This window comes from Salvia splendens, chromosome 7, assembly GCF_004379255.2.
Source record: "Salvia splendens isolate huo1 chromosome 7, SspV2, whole genome shotgun sequence".
Lineage (NCBI taxonomy): Eukaryota > Viridiplantae > Streptophyta > Magnoliopsida > Lamiales > Lamiaceae > Salvia > Salvia splendens.
In genome coordinates this window covers 7,863,992-7,880,764 of record NC_056038.1, presented here as the reverse complement: position 1 = coordinate 7,880,764, position 16,773 = coordinate 7,863,992, and the positions used below count along the sequence as shown (strand labels likewise).

The 16,773-nt window shown below is 38.8% G+C and overlaps 1 protein-coding gene across 1 annotated transcript; it reads left to right on the top strand.

Annotated features, from left to right (window-relative positions):
- The first annotated feature begins 9,136 nt into the window (after positions 1-9,136).
- Positions 9,137-15,626, top strand: LOC121742294 (vacuolar fusion protein MON1 homolog). The gene is made up of 14 exons (XM_042135397.1): positions 9,137-10,017; positions 10,258-10,337; positions 10,481-10,552; positions 10,643-10,682; positions 10,836-10,937; positions 11,039-11,160; positions 11,834-11,966; positions 12,278-12,369; positions 12,886-12,967; positions 13,128-13,192; positions 13,332-13,634; positions 13,754-13,845; positions 14,901-14,965; positions 15,243-15,626. Exons 1-14 carry the CDS (start codon positions 9,397-9,399, stop codon positions 15,336-15,338), a joined length of 1,965 nt encoding a protein of 654 aa, XP_041991331.1. The 5' UTR covers positions 9,137-9,396; the 3' UTR covers positions 15,339-15,626.
- The last annotated feature ends 1,147 nt before the right edge of the window (positions 15,627-16,773 follow it).

Sequence of the window (16,773 nt, the reverse complement as noted above, 5' to 3'; positions counted from 1 at the left end):
ACGTGATTCTCATGATGACGTCTGGCCTAACTATCACTTTGAAGGATGTGCTGCATGTCCCGGACATCCGCAAGAACCTAGTGTCAGGATCAATACTAGTTAATAAAGGGTTTAAACTTGTATTTGAGTCCGATAGGTTTGTCTTGTATAAGTTTGGAAAATCCATCGGAAAAGGTTATGTAACCGATGGGCTTTTCAAGCTTAGTGTAGCAACTCGAAGTGTTGCGAAGCCATTGGCCAATAAGAATAAAGCATCTACTTCCTCTTATTTGATTGAGTCTTCAAATTTGTGGCATTGTAGATTGGGACATGTAAATTCAAAAGCCATTAAAAGATTAGTAAATTTAGATTTACTAAAGGCTAATGAATTGGATATCCAAGATAAATGTGAAATTTGTCTTGAAGCAAAAATGACTAAGTTGCCGTTTCACTCGGTTGAACGAAGCACAAAACCCCTTGAATTAATTCACACGGATGTATGTGATTTAAAGATGTTGCAAACTAGAGGTGGTAAAAAGTACTTTATCACTTTCATAGATGATTGCACAAGATATTGCTACATTTATCTTTTAAGAAACAAAGATGAAGCAATAGAGGCGTTCAAAAATTATAAGAACGAAGTTGAGAATCAACTTGGTTGTAAAATCAAAATGATTCGAAGCGATAGAGGAGGCGAATATGTAGCCCCGTTTGAGGAGTTATGCAACGCAAGTGGTATAATTCATCAAACAACTGCTCCATATTCACCACAATCTAATGGTGTTGCAGAACGCAAGAATCGAACTCTAAAAGAGATGATGAATGCACTGCTACTCAGTTCAGGATTACCACATAACATGTGGGGGGAAGCTGTTTTGACAGCAAACTATATCTTGAATAAAATCCCTCTCAAAGGAAAAGATGTTACTCCTTATGAGTTGTGGAAGGGAAGGAAGCCATCCTACAAATACCTCAAAGTGTGGGGGTGTTTGGCAAAGGTGATGGTTCCTCCGCCCAAAGAAGTTACAATCGGACCTAAGACGGTTGATTGCATCTTCATTGGATATGCACTTAACAGTAGTGCATATCGATTTGTTGTTCACAAGTCTGAAATATCGACTATCACAGTAGGAACAACAATTGAGTCGAGGAATGCTGTATTTCTCGAAAATACCTTTCCTTGCAAAGATAAGGAAAAAGTATCAACCAATTCTGAGACAAGAATTGAAGAAGCCACTAGTTCTAAACAAGTGGAAGAAGAAGCCACTAGTTCTAAATCAACAGATGCGGAACCTGAATCGCGCAAGCGTGCAAGGCCCGATCCAAAAGATACAGTACTAAGACGTGGTAATAGAGTCAGAACACCAAAAACTTTTGGTCCTGACTACATTGCTTTCATGTTGGATGAAGAACCAACATCGATAAAAGTAGCCTTTGCTGGCCCAGACGGGCTGCATTGGAGAGAAGCTGTTCAAAGCGAAATTGATTCAATTTTGCTAAACCACACATGGGTGTTGGTTGATTTGCCCGAAGGTGCTAAACCTTTAGGATGCAAATGGGTTCTTAAAAGAAAGTTTAAGGCCGATGGAACAGTTGATAAGTATAAAGCCCGATTAGTAGTAAAGGGTTTTAAACAAAAAGAAGGACATGACTTCTTCGATACCTATTCACCTGTAACAAGGATTACATCTATCCGGGTGCTTCTCGCTATTGCTGCATTGCACAATCTCGAGATTCATCAAATGGATGTAAAGACCGCGTTTCTGAATGGTGAACTAGAAGACGAAATCTACATGGAACAACCCGAAGGGTTTGTAGTACCTGGACAAGAGAAAAAGGTATGCAAGCTCGTGAAATCCCTATATGGATTGAAACAAGCGCCATTGCAATGGCACTTGAAGTTTGATAATGTGATGTTATCAAATGGGTTTAAAATCAACGAGTGCGACAAATGTGTCTACATCAAGAGCACTAATAACGGTCATGTTATAGTGTGTCTCTACGTTGATGATATGTTAATCTTGGGTAGCAACACTCAAGTAATTAACGATACAAAGGCCATGTTAAAGAGAAACTTTGACATGAAAGACATGGGTCTAGCCGATGTAATTCTTGGAATGAAGATTCTAAGAACGAATGATGGAATCATCTTAACACAATCACATTATGTTGAGAAGATATTGAATAAATTCAAAGCCTATGATGGCGCGCCGGTTAAGACTCCAATTGAACTCGACGTTCACTTGAGCAAAAACAAAGGCGAGCCCGTTGCACAAGAAGAGTATGCACGGGTCATCGGGTGCATTATGTACTTGACTAATTGCACTCGACCTGACATTGCTTGTGCCGTGAACAAGTTAAGTCGTTACACGAGCAATCCAAGCAAAGAGCATTGGAGAGCTCTTGTGAGGGTTTTGAGATATTTAAAACACACTCAAAATCTTGGGCTACACTTCTCGAGATACCCCCCGGTGCTTGAAGGGTACTGTGATGCCAATTGGATATCCGATAATAGAGACTCACTTTCAACAAGTGGATATGTCTTTACTATTGGGGGTGGTGCTGTATCGTGGAAATCCACAAAACAGACCTGTATAGCCCGATCAACAATGGAATCGGAGTTCATTGCCTTGGATAAGGCTGGTGAGGAAGCCGAGTGGCTTAAGAACTTCCTTGAAGACATTCCATGTTGGTCTAAGCCAGTGCCACCAGTGCTGATTCACTGCGATAGCCAAGCAGCTATTGGAAGGGCAAACAATGGTTTCTATAACGGTAAGTCTCGACATATACGTCGACGACATAACACCGTGAGACATTTGATCACAACAGGGGTGATTACAATTGACTATGTGAAGTCAATAGATAATCTAGCGGATCCGCTAACCAAAGGGTTAAACCGTGATCAAATGAATAAGTTGCTAGAGGGAATGGGTTTGAAATCCACAAACTAAAGAATTGTCATAGTGGTAACCCAACCATGATGACTGGAGATCCCAAGAACTTGGTTCAAAGGGACAACTAAGCTATGAGAGTTCATGGAAAAACACTCAAACTATATCTATTCCCTAGAGAGCAATAGAGTGTTGGAGAACTTGCCTCGTGGTAAAGGCTAAGTCTATGACTTTTAATGGTTCTTAAGGATCTCAAAGAGATGGAATTCTCAAAGAGACCAAGTATGGCAAGGTACTTGACTAAGAATCACCTACGTAAGTGCGAAGTGTGGTCGCTTCATAAAAAAAACGCACTTATGAATCCAAAGTGGTGTCCAAGACCGCAATGGACACAAAACGTGAGAACGGATGAGGTTGAGGTGTTTAAGTGTTAACACCATTGTCTCGGTGCACGCCGTGGGGGATTAGTTCAAAGCATCGCGCTACTAAGCCGCCTGTGTATCCGATGGTGTCGACTATGGAGGGTTCAAAGTCAACAACTACCTATCCTTATGCTTATATACCTCGCGAGGGTTGAGCTTGTGTCTGCATGCATATGCATTCGGCTATTTCCACTCATGTGGGGGATTGTAAAAAATCATGGATTAAATATGCCCGGTCAATGGATTTTGACCAAATAATAAATGTGACGAGACATTTAATTTTGTGAAATTAAATGACATAGCGTCGATCTACATTTTACGTAGGTAAATGTAGTATATTCACTTTCTCAAATCCGATTTCCGGTGAGTGAGAAATAGTGGATTAAAGTTGGGCATAATTAGCTTTTAATTAAAGCTTGGAGATGGAGCTTAGGGAATAATTAACTAGTGTTAATTATCCCACATTGGAGGATTAACACATCTTTAATGTGTATAAATTAAGTGACTTTATGTTACTTAATAATTATAGTGGACCAAGATGGGTGAAAGAGCCCACACGCGCGCACACGCGCGCGCCGCCGCCGCCGCCCGCCCGCCCGAGCCCGAGCCCGTGCCCGTGCACGTGCTCGTGCTCGTGCTCGTGCTCGCGCTCGCGGTCGCGGGCCGCGGGCCTCGGGCCTCGGGCCCGAGCCCGATCTCGATCTCGATCTCGATCTTGATCTTGGACTTGGACTTGGACTTGGATCTTGGCAATTGGTCTTTGGGTGGTCTTTGGGCTTGGTGCTTGGCCCAAACTATTCTTTTTGGACCACCGCCGAGTCAGCAATCCAAGTGGCTTGACACGTCGTCAAGCGAGGCACAGTCACGGTTGCCACGTGAGAAATCCACACGCTCCACACACGGATGGCACACTCCTGCCACACGTCTGTAACCGACGTCGGTTACGAATTGCCATGATGACAGCCATCATGGCTGTTGACCCCCTGCAGTGGACTGAGCCTATAAATAGGCCAGCCATTCCATGCATCACTACACAATTCAAAAAGCATTCTGCATCATAAACTCTCTCCCTCTCCCTGCATAGTTTTTTCTGTCGAAGCTCTGCCCTCTCCTCCATCCAGTTCGCCGGAGCTCTGTTGATTGCGGTGCTGCATCAATAGAGACGTAGCCGTTTTACCTTTGGGGACGACACGCCAAACCGAAGAGCACTACCGGGGCGTATCTCGTCTTGCGGGAAGAGGCCTCCTCGACTCGGCTAATCACACTGGTTTAGTAGTTTCGATTATACGTTGTATTTTTAAGTTCAGTTCTTCCTTTCCTTTCTTTTGGGTTGTATTACGCCCGGTAGTTATCTTTGTAATCCCAGAAACCAACACCGCGTTCCGGAGGAACGAAACGCGGCACGGCATGGGAACGGTGGCGGCACGGAATGGCGACGGAACGCACGCTGCAACGCGTGCCGCCGCGAAACCGTTCCTCCGGAACGGCGACGGCACCGCGTTGCGGATGCTCTTAGCAATGATCCATTTAAAGTGATTTTGATGGGTTAATGAGCATAATAATATGGCTTCTTCAAAGTGTAATATTCCAATAAAGTGGTAGCAGAATATTATAGGAGTAGTACTATTTGATATTTAACGTGTTTTATATTGATATTTTAGCAGTTTTTGTTTCTTTATATATTTCGCGGATAAGATCCACTCAAGTTTCTCATTCATAAATAAAACCAATTACTCCATTGGAATTGTTACTGAAACCCTAGAAAGCTAATATATCTGGAATATCATGTGACTGTGGGCCAATAGAGTTATAGCATCTTGATCATGTATGATGATGAAGTTTCAACAAATTAGTTAGTGGCTATAATTTTGAAAGATAATTCAATCTGGAATTATTTTATAATAGTGGAAGTAATTATATATGTTGCCGAGCCTAGTGTGGGCAATTAATATCACAACAAAAATAAATGAGAAATTAATCAATCAATCAGTAGCTAGCTAGACATGTGAAATAAATAGATAGTGAAATGGACTTTGGACATTTTTTGGTAAAATAGTTATAGTTTTAAGGGTTAATTATTTGTAAAATATAACGATTCTTTATTTTGCTAAGCCTAGTGTGGGCAATTAATATCACAACAAAAATAGATGAGAAATTATTCCATTAGCTAGCTACATATGTGAAATACATAGATAGTGAAATACGTTTGGACTTGACATTTTTTAGTAAGACTAATTATGGTTTTTAAGGGTTTATTATTTGTAAAAATTATGAAAAAGTATTCAGAAGTTCGAAACCAAATAAAAAGAAAAAATTAGTGAGAATGTAGTTGTGACTGTTAGGAATCCAAAAGGCCGTTTTGGAAAATTGTCACATTAGTGTATACTACTACTACTTACTATATATACAGTATACATTTGACGTAAGGTAATAATCAAATGATCAAATTGCGATAAAATATTAAAAATGTAACTTTCTCCAAAACAAATGAAATCAAATAATCAAATGATCAAATTGCAATAAAATATTAAAAATGTAACTTTCTCCAACACAAATGAAAAGATTACATTTTATTATAGTAACAGTTGCTCTTAACTAAAATCTTACTAGTTAATAGTTAAAAAAATAATCGTTGCACTTCCACTTTAAATTTGATGCATTCAAAAGGTTTCAGGATGGGCGATGTGTAAGTTATCCAATGAGGTGGAGATGTTCTGCATAAAAAGGAGGAAAATGACTAATGCAACACAGGAAAAAATAGCATCAACAGTATAAATAGAATATATATGCATGATTTGCTGTATACCTTAAATAAGAAGCCAATATTTACAGCATCCCCATCGCTGCTCAATAGGGGCGGACCGCGTCCGTACTGACGGCGTGACACACCCGTGTCCGCCGCTGTGCTCGCATCGATGGCACGGCGCTGCTCGATATATTGAGCACGTCCATGCCGCTGAGCAGGGCGACGTGGCAGCGTGCGATTGGCCGACGGCAATGCCGTTGTAATTTCTTTTCTTTTTTTAAAAAAATAAAAAATAATACAAAAAAATAAAAAGAATACTTTCGGATTCCCAAAAATATAGCCGTTTTATTACCATTTTTTTAAAAATTTTGAATTTTTTTTAAAAATTAATCCCAAAATCATCTATAAATACACACATTCATCATCCATTTTTTCATACAACACATTCATCATCCATTTTTTTCATACAACTCATCTACATCTTCCTCTCTCACTCAAACCCTCTCTAAATTCAAAAATGGATCTCAATGATATCATTGCGGAAGCGGAGCGCGAAGACCAAGAATACTATGAACAATATCGTGCCGTCTATGAAGCCTATGTCGTCGCCGCCACCCCCGCCCCTCCTTCTCAACCAACTAGATCAAAACGCCGCTACATTCCTCATGACCGGAAAGGAACCCATGAAAGGCTCGTTGCCGACTATTTTTCCGACAGGACGCGGTTTCCGGAAGATTACTTCCGGCACTCGCATGTCAAAACGATTGTTTATGCGTATTGTCAACACATTGTCCGCCCGTGTTGAATACTTTCAATCACGTAGAGACGCAACCAGTCGGCAAAGTCTCTCGGCGTTGCAAAAGTGTACTTGTACCCTCCGACAACTTGATACTGGGCAAACGGCTGACCTCTTCGAAGAGTATTTGCATGTGGGTGAGTCAATTGGAATCCTATGCCTCAAATTTTTTTGCGATGACATTCGTTCTACTTTTGGTGAGGAATTCCTTCGGGCACCCACCACCGAAGATTGTCAACGGTTGCTTCATCTTCAAGAAACAATCCACGATTTTTCCGGTATGCTTGGCAGGATTGACTGCATTCATTGGAAATGGAAGAATTGCCCGAATGCTTGGAGGGGGCAACACTTAAGGGCCACAAAGGCGACGGTCCAACCCTTATCCTTGAAGTGGTCGCCGACTACCGCTTATGGATTTGGCATGCATATTTCGGTATTTCCGGATCCAACAACGACTTGAACGTGCTCTATTCTTCACCACTCTTCAATGATGTTTTGAATGGTGTAGCACCGGTGATCGACTTCACCGTCAACGGAAATCCATACCGCATGGGTTACTATCTCGCCGATAGTATCTACCCAAGGTGGTCGACTTTCGTGAAGACCCTCAGCAATCCGCAAGACCGGAGACAGATTCTTTATTCGCAACATCAAGAGTTTGCTCGGAAAGACGTCGAAAGAGCTTTTGGGGTCCTTCAAGGTCGACTTAACATTGTGAAGGCCCCGTCTCGGCTGTGGTGCCGACATCATATACACGTGTATTATTTTGCACAACATGATTATAGCTGACGAATGACTGAGGGCGGCTAACTTTTACGACGAGGATGAAGCCGGAAGATCAACCGCAAGGTCTCCCCCACGCTGAGGTGTGCATACGACGGTGCGAGAGAGGATCGAAACAAGACACACAATGCGCGATACCAAAGCTCACATTGAACTACAAGAAGACCTAATCAAACACATTTGGGCGAAATTCGGCCACGAGTAGTGGTTTTTTTAATTTTATGAATTTAATTATGAAATTTTTAATTTTTAGGATTTAAATTATGTAATTTTTAATTTTTAGGATTTGAATTATGTAATTTTTTATTTTTTAGTAATTTGTAATAGTATTCCGAGTATTTTTAATGCATTCTAATATTGTGGAAATGTTTCTATTTAAATTGAATAATAGAATGGTAGGACCCTTGAGCATGTCCTTGCGGAATAGTATGAAGTGTTGTACTCTTTGGGAAGAGCATGGAGTAAAAAATAAATAAAAGTGGATCCAGACCCACTTCCATACCTTGGGAAAGAGCATGGATGGGGATGCTTCTAGGCTTAAGAAGCATACTAGTAAAAACATTACATTAGTGACAAATTATAGCAACCAAACCATTCATATGATGAAATAATATGACATGTATAGTTAGTCCACATGCACAATTTTTTTCCGGAAACAATTAATAAAACATTATAGTGTAACAAACTTAAAAAATGAAAATTACTTAAAAAATATTAATAAAGCTCATATTTTTCATACATAAGTAAGTAGTTATACGAATTTCAAAGTGGCGTACCAAAGCCATTGTGATATTTTAGTTTACGACTAGTTATAGCAACTGTCATTTGAACTCAATGTTATTTTCATCAAATTTCTTATACACGCTAATTTTGTCACGACACTTGTTAAAACCCAAAGGAAAACAAATGTTTTACAGTTTTGAAGCTTGCTCAAGTCAAGTCTATGAACGGACTCATTAAAGCGTATTCTTTATCGTTGATTTTTATATTCAGCTCCATGTACATGGTCTATTCAAGACTTCGATTTAGGAAAACTATCTTATTGTCCATCTTCCAAACTTTTTAATCCATATAGAATGTTATGGACATGAGAATACAAATACACTTTACATGACAATTGACGGAAAGATCTTATTGAAATCCATACCTTCTCTGAGTTCTCTATATATTATATACCTTAGCAAAATATATATTGTATAAGTTCCTTGAGAATGAAAAATACAGATTAGTGTTCAGTTTTATAAGTTGACAAATTTGAAATTCGAGTACCTCACATTCAAGTAGGGCTAATTCAAAATCTGATATGTACAAAATTTTTAAATTTATAATTTTAATTTTTACTAAAATTACTACTCCTAGTTTTATCTATTGACTTTATAAAGTCAGAATTTAGTTTGTTTTCAGTGTAATTATTAGTGTATGATCTAGGGCGGGCCCAAATGCTGATATCAGCCCTGATCCATGATTTTATTAAAGGCTGCTTGATAAAGTAAATGTTACCAAAATTCAAAAGCCCGAAAATAGTAGCCCATGAAGGAGGGTACTCCTGCGCCACCTAATCCTGGCGATCGTATTCCAAGCCCACCACCTACTGGTCAAACCAACGTCGTCGTTTTATGTTTTGTCTCTCCTTCACCGCCACCTATGATGCGACCACCACCACTGAGCTTCATATTTTTCCTCTTCGAAGTAGGGTTTTCGCTCATCACACTCCCACATTTTTGAACCATCATCAATTATATTTTCCAATCATATTGTAATTTTACTTTTTGATACATAATGGCCTCGGATTCGAATTCCCCGTCGTCGAATTACTCATCTGATGAGGGGAACCCTAATTCTGATCCCAATTCGGAACCCGAACCTGAACCCCAACTCGAACCGGAGCCAGAGTCGGAAGTGGAGGCGGAGCCTAATAAGAATCCTCACTTGATTGACCAATCGCTTGATGCCCTTGAGAATCAATTGGCTTCAATCTCAATGTCGTCGCGTTCCCCGACGGCGACGATTGAGGGTGAAGGGGAAGAGGAATTGGAAGAGGATGTGGAGTCGCGGGAGCAGCCAAAGTCAAATAATGGATCGTTGAGTGAAGAAATTGGAGCTGGAGGAGATGCTGATTCCGTGGAGGGTCGGCATTTCGAAAGTGATTCCAAGGCAGAGTCATCGGGAGTTAATGGAGAGAACATCTCCTTCATGTGGCTAGATGCTCCGGAGATAGATGAGGTCGAGCGGCCGCTGAGTCCAGGTAGCAGCGGCTATGCCGGTGAGATGGGGAGCACCAGCGGCGGCGATGAAATAGTTGATGATGACGAAGATGATAGTGACATTAGAGTGGTTGAAAATGATGGGGTTTCGGGATCCTATAATCAGAGTGTATCTGGGAAACGGCATGCCGATGAGGTTAGCTGCAGTTTTCTGCATATTATTATGGATTATGGGATTTGTAGTTTTAAATTTGCTCAAGCAGTTATCAGTTTAGAATAATGTACACGCTCCAGTTGCTAATATATTAGATAGCCTGTTAGGAGACGTTTAATGATGAATGCTCTTGCTAATTGCTATGTATGGTTAATTAATGAACTGCATGGATTTTAGTTTTTGATACATACTCATCATGATTGAATAATTAATGAACCCCAGGATGATGCTTCGGTTTCTTGGAGGAAAAGGAAGAAACACTTCATTATATTGAGTCACTCTGGGAAACCCATATATTCAAGGTTTGTGTCTATTTGTATACCTGTAAACACAACCATATGTTTGTATCAATACTGAATGGTCCGAAACCATATTTTTTTCCCCTTTCTTATTGTTCTCATATGTGGATAACATTTTCCTTTATGGTTGTGTTTTTGACTTGTAGATACGGGGATGAATATAAGCTAGCTGGTTTCTCTGCAACTTTGCAAGCCATTATCTCCTTTGTGGAAAATGGGTGTGCTACTTGTGACGGTTATTTGTTCTTGTTTGTGTTATGTTTAGCAGCTCATTGATTTGATATCTTTATTTGTTGAATGCTTTACAGAGGAGATCGGGTCAATTTGGTTAGAGCTGGTAAACACCAGGTTAATTTTCAACCTATAGATCTTACGATTGCATTGGTTAATATAATTTACATCAGTATAGCTTAGCTGAACTAGAAGAATAAACTGGTAATATAGATTGAATCTCCTCTGCCATGATTGCCATATCAACTGATGTGGGGTTTTAAAAATCAGGTTGTTTTTCTTGTGAAAGGACCTATTTACTTGGTCTGCATAAGTTGCACAGAAGAACCTTATGAATCATTGAAGGGTCAGCTAGAGTTACTGTACGGTCAGGTATCTTGCTCCATGTACACAGAAACTTTTGATGTTTCCTGAGCAAAATAGATTGGGAATGTTAATCAGTTCCTTTCTCATATATTAATTTGTGCACGCAGATGATACTTATCCTGACAAAGTCTGTGAATCGTTGTTTTGAGAAGAACCCAAAATTTGATATGACATCACTGCTTGGGGGAACTGATGCTGTCTTCTCGTCTCTTATCCATTCTTTGAGTTGGTACTTCTTTAAACTATACAGTCTGTCAGTGTGATTTAGAGTCTCATAAAGCCTCACCGGCATATCTCGGCATTTCTGATTTCGTAATATCAATGTGCACCTTGTTATTTGCGTCCCCTTCTGAAAGTGAAGTGTTAGCAAGAAACAATATATGTAGGTATTTAACTAGGACAACTGATATTTAAACTTTTTCATGAATGTCAAAACTTCTAACCTGCGTTGTCCATGCCAATTGCCACTTTTTTGACAATTTGGAAAAGAATTACCAATCATACTTTTTATCCTAATGATATAGGATTCGAATTTTTTTTTTGCATGCAGAACTCACTAATGCTCACTGTAGCTATAGACTTATGAAGTATGCATTTCCGGAGAACCATTGGAAGCATCTTTGCTGAGTTGAAATTTAAAATCACTAACAAGCTGTTGTAGCTATTGTTTATCGAAGTTTGTTTGTTTACTTGTTTATTTTTTAGTAGAACCCAAGTCATTTCTTTCAACTGTGGGGTGTATTTGGACAAAGTGATAAATGATATGCATGGTTTATTTTTTGAACCCCAGTGATTAAAGATTATGATCCAGCTATCATGTACTGAGACTTGTATTATCAATTACTTGAACACTGTCTCGTGCATAAAATTTGACCAAAATGTGCTTGCTCTTCTGACGGTAGGAATCCTGCCACTTTTCTTCATGCCTACTCATGTCTTCCCCTTGCTTATGCTACTCGTCAAGCTGCGGCTTCCATCTTACAGGATGTGGCTGGCTCAGGAGTCCTGTTTGCACTCTTGATGTGCAAACATAAGGTAACTGTTATATCTTTGGCTCAGAGTTGGGATATTTGTACATGATGATGTTGATATTAGTTTCCCAGAACTTGACTTCCATATTACCTAACAGATTTTCGATAACTCCTGATAGCCTTTGTTCTTCAAGACTCAAACTTTGCTCGTTGGTGTTAAAGAGTAATTCCATTAATTAAACCTATTTATTATCAATGGACAATATAAGTGGTGTTTTCCCCTACACTGAAGTGGTAGTAAAATATTAGCTACTCTTCTTTTGGATGTAACTAAGTTACAGAAATACTGCCATCACAGATTGAAATGCAATGCAGGTCATCAGTCTTGTTAGCGCCCAAAAAGCATCTCTTCACCCCGATGATATACTGTTACTCTCCAATTTTATAATGTCCTCTGAATCTTTCAGGTATTTGCTTCTTAAACTCCTGACATTATTCCATGAATCTAGATGTTAAAACGTGGTTTGATTAGGTTTGTTAACTATGTCACAACTACATGCATGTCCACACATTGTTTATTGAGTATGCATGAGCTCTAATGGTAAAGAAATTGTATCCGCATGGTTAAGAGGAGAAGGGACAATCGGCATGTGATAAACTCAACATTTTATAAAAGAATTGGATTATATTAGATATGAACAACAGATGTCATGTTCACGTGAATCTTGTATAGAGAGTACTAGCAGGTCCTTTATCTCCTACCAGGATAATGTGTTGTACAACAATAAGGTCAAATATTATCTTCACCAAAAACCTGTTTCAGTTCTGAAATACACACCTGGCTTTTGATAAGTTTCTTCTTATTAAATGTGTTCATACTTTCACATTGCTATATCATTCTTCAGATCCAAAATGTGATTAATTCCATTGATCACAATGAACTGATTGAGGATATTTATTACATGCTTATAAATTTTATGCAGGACATCTGAGTCGTTCTCACCTATTTGCCTGCCAAGATACAATCCCATGGCATTCCTTTATGCTTACGTGCACTATTTTGATGTAAGTTATCCTTTATTTGTACAAAATGTCTGAAAATTACACAAGTTAGATTGTAAACTGATGCAATGAGTCAAAATCCTGGAGTTTTTAGTTTTAATTTAGTTTACATATTGGCTATTGGATTAGTAAACTGGTTACTAAATACCGAATCTATTTGCAGATCGACACATACGTGGTGCTGCTCACCACAAGTTCTGATGCCTTCTATCATTTAAAAGATTGCAGGTAAAGTTTCAATATTAATATCTAATCAGTCACAGATGCCTCTCCAGTGGCTATATGAATATCATTGTCCATGACATGACGACATGGCTACTGCAAGATTTGGTCTTTGTATAATAGATGCAAAATTTGCTTCTTATAGGATTCGGATTGAGATTGTACTCTCAAACTCAAATGTACTGAGTGAAGTTCAAAGATCATTGGTTGATGGTGGTATGCATATCAAGGATTTGCTTGTTGAACCCACTTCTCGTGCTGGTGCTGTTTCTTCTCATTTAGGTCAACCACGGCCTGGGGCAGGTTCCCCTGGGAGAACGGCAGACGGATCTATTGGGATTGGTGGTCCGGCTGGACTATGGCATTTCGTATACAGAAGTATTTATCTTGACCAATACGTGTCATCTGAGTTTTCATCGCCAATCAACAGCTTGAGACAGCAAAAAAGGTAAGAAATAAAAATTAAAAAAGTAGCAATTTTAGTTACAACTTTGCACTTTGCTATTTTCCTCCAATATCAACTTTTGCAGGATGATACTGATACAGAATTTCACTCTCCCTATGCAGATTATATAAGGCCTATCAGAGACTCTATGCATCCATGCACAGAAAACCAATAGGACCTCACAAAACCCAGTTCAGAAGAGATGAAAATTATGGTACATCTTTCTCATTCTGTTATGTCGTTCTCTGCATGCATTAGATTTGAGCTTTTGACTACTTATTGTTTGTTGATCTTGCCACCCAGCCTTAACTTAGAACTAGTGAAGAGAACGCATTCTGATTCCTTGTATATCATCCGATAATCTGCAACATGCAATTTTAGTAGCAGTTGATTCTATTCTATGACACAGTTTTTTGTTGTTTTAATTTTACACCAAGTATAATTGATTTTATTCGGGCCCATTGGTTATTTTTAATACCTTCTACGAAAAAAATGTTGGTAGGGATTTAATATACAAAATTGGTAAAATAAGAAGATAGAGAGAAAAAAGTGGTTGAACTATTAATAGTGGAAAATGGGACCCACCTCATTAGAGAGAGAAACTTACCATAAATAGATAAAGACTACTTTTGGTGGACGGGCCAAAATCTGAAAACGTGACTATTTTTTGTGGACGGAGGTGGTAGGTTAGTACTCCCTCTGTCTCATGTTACTTGCACTATTCCATTTCGGCTCGTCTCAAACTACTTACACTATTTCTAGTTTAAGTTAGAATTAATGTGTTTAATTAATATGTTAGATTAAGTTAAGTGCTCATTTATTAAGTGATGTCTTATTACACTTAAAATTCTAATTTAACTACACAAAAAAATCGATTTCAAATTTACGGCCTAAAATGAAAAGTGCGAGTAACATGGACGGAGGGAGTATTACAGTTGGATGCATAGAAACAAGTTATATATCCGTAAGAGGTTACTAATGCATTGTGTTCGATAGTAATTTCACAACTCAAAAGTATTGCCTCTTGAAGCATATAGCTAGTTGTTAGCAGGAAGGGAAAGGGCATACTAGATTGCTCCATTCTTTAGTTTCTATGGGAGCATCTGATATGTCCTTTCATCGGTATTTAAAGTAGATTTCTCAAATAATAAACTGTAAATGGAAAAAGTTCAAATTATGTTGTTTATAAGTTTCATACAGGTCACATACAGTTAAACTGCTCTGTTTTTCATGGTTATGAAGTTCCTAACTATTCCTTTGTTACCACAGTGCTACTTTGCTGGGTCACACAAGATTTTGAACTTTATGCAGCCTTTGATCCCCTCGCAGACAAGGTATGATATGCTAATTTTGCTTTTCTACATGCCAAACTTGTATACAATACTTATTGTATACCATATTTTTTGCAGTTAACTGCCATAGTCTCATTCTAAGCTACTTTGTTTTGTGCTACTTGTGTATCGTTTTTTTCTTGTTGTCCCTTCCACTGTAGTTTGTCGAAGACAATTAGAGCAATTTAATCCCAAAGCTTCAATTTTAATATTTTTCCTCTGGTTCAGTATCGTTTTGTTAGTGCTCTTCTTTTCTGAATAAAGTGACACCATTTTGCAGGCTCTTGCAATAAAAGTATGCAACCGGGTTTGTCAATGGGTGAAAGACGTGGAAAATGAAATCTTCTTATTGGGAGCAAGCCCGTTTTCATGGTGATTCTCGCAAACATTCTGTATCCTGGCATGTATTCTAGTTCCATCGCTCTATTATAGTAGTAATATACTTGCTCTTCCCATGTCAAATTTTGCCTCTTTTTCTTGTCCTAAAATATTTGTGCATGGTTGTATACCGCTTGATAAGCAAAAAAGGCACAAAATTGTACTAGAATTTTTATTTGCAGACCATTTAAGGAGCACTTGTACCAATCAATGGCTTAGGGTTATTCCAAATTTTCTACTGTGTTGTATCGTATTCAATTTATTTGAGGCTGTGAATTCTACAGAATTTCTGGGTTTGAAATAGGGTGGGTATACGGTTTATTATATCATTGACATGGCAGTAAGCAACTTTTAATTTTTCTATTACACGTTTATGCATATCATAACATATCATAATATATAAGTGACTCGATGTAAAGATATTAATCAACATTATTATAAGCTCACTATCAATTGAAAAGACACATCCCACTTCTTATAATTGGAAAAGATTCTATCTGTGGTGCGCCTTTTTCTTCCTCAAAATGATGGCTCACCCCACTATTAATAGTGATTTCATAGAAAATGAACAAAACAAAATTTTGATTTTTATGAAAATTGTGATCCATAGTATATAAACAATTGTTCGGCTTGCAGTATGTTCACCGAGAATGTGAGGCGGCAGCTGCAAAACTAATGGAAGATTATTTTGATCCAAAGCCTTGGTGGGTAACCAAGTGTTTCAGCGTTGTTTTCGCATGCATCGACTCTTGTTTGAACTCATCGCTAACACTTTGGCTGGTCGTGATGAGTTCTTCCTAGAGCGTCCCAGCGGTATTGGATGAGATGATCTCTCAATCTTGCACAAGTGCATGGTGGCCATTCGACAACTCGCATACGACATTGGTCCTGATATGCTAATATCTGTATATATATTGGTGTTGTAAAAATCATGGATTAAATATGTCCGGTCAATGGTTTTGACCAAAGAATAAATGTGACGAGACATTTAATTTTGTGAAATTAAATGATATAGCGTCGATCTACATTTTACGTAGATAAATGTAGTATATTCACTTTCTCAAATCCGATTTCCGGTGAGTGAGAAATAGTGGATTAAAGTTTGGCATAATTAGCTTTTAATTAAAGCTTGGAGCATGTGCTTAGGGAATAATTAACTAGTGTTAATAATCCCACATTGGAAGATTAATACATCTTTAATGTGTTTAAATTAAGTGACTTTATGTTACTTAATAATTATAGTGGATAAAGATGGGTGAAAAAGCCCACACGCGCACACGCGCGCGCCGCCGCCGCCCGCCCCGCCCGAGCCCGTGCTCGTGGGCGTGGGCGCGGGCCGCGGGCAGGCACAGTCACGGCTGCCACGTGAGAAATCCACACGCTCCACATGCGATAGGCACACGCCTGCCACACGGACGTATGTGATTTCTTTG

Bases quoted from the DNA above. Each gene is read 5' to 3' on its own strand.
- LOC121742294 (XM_042135397.1), top strand. From the start codon at position 9,397: ATGGCCTCGGATTCGAATTCCCCGTCGTCGAATTACTCATCTGATGAG. The intron at 13,193-13,331 runs GTAAAGTTTCAA...TGCTTCTTATAG, and splicing joins TATCATTTAAAAGATTGCAG to GATTCGGATTGAGATTGTAC. The intron at 13,846-14,900 runs GTACATCTTTCT...TTGTTACCACAG, and splicing joins CAGAAGAGATGAAAATTATG to TGCTACTTTGCTGGGTCACA.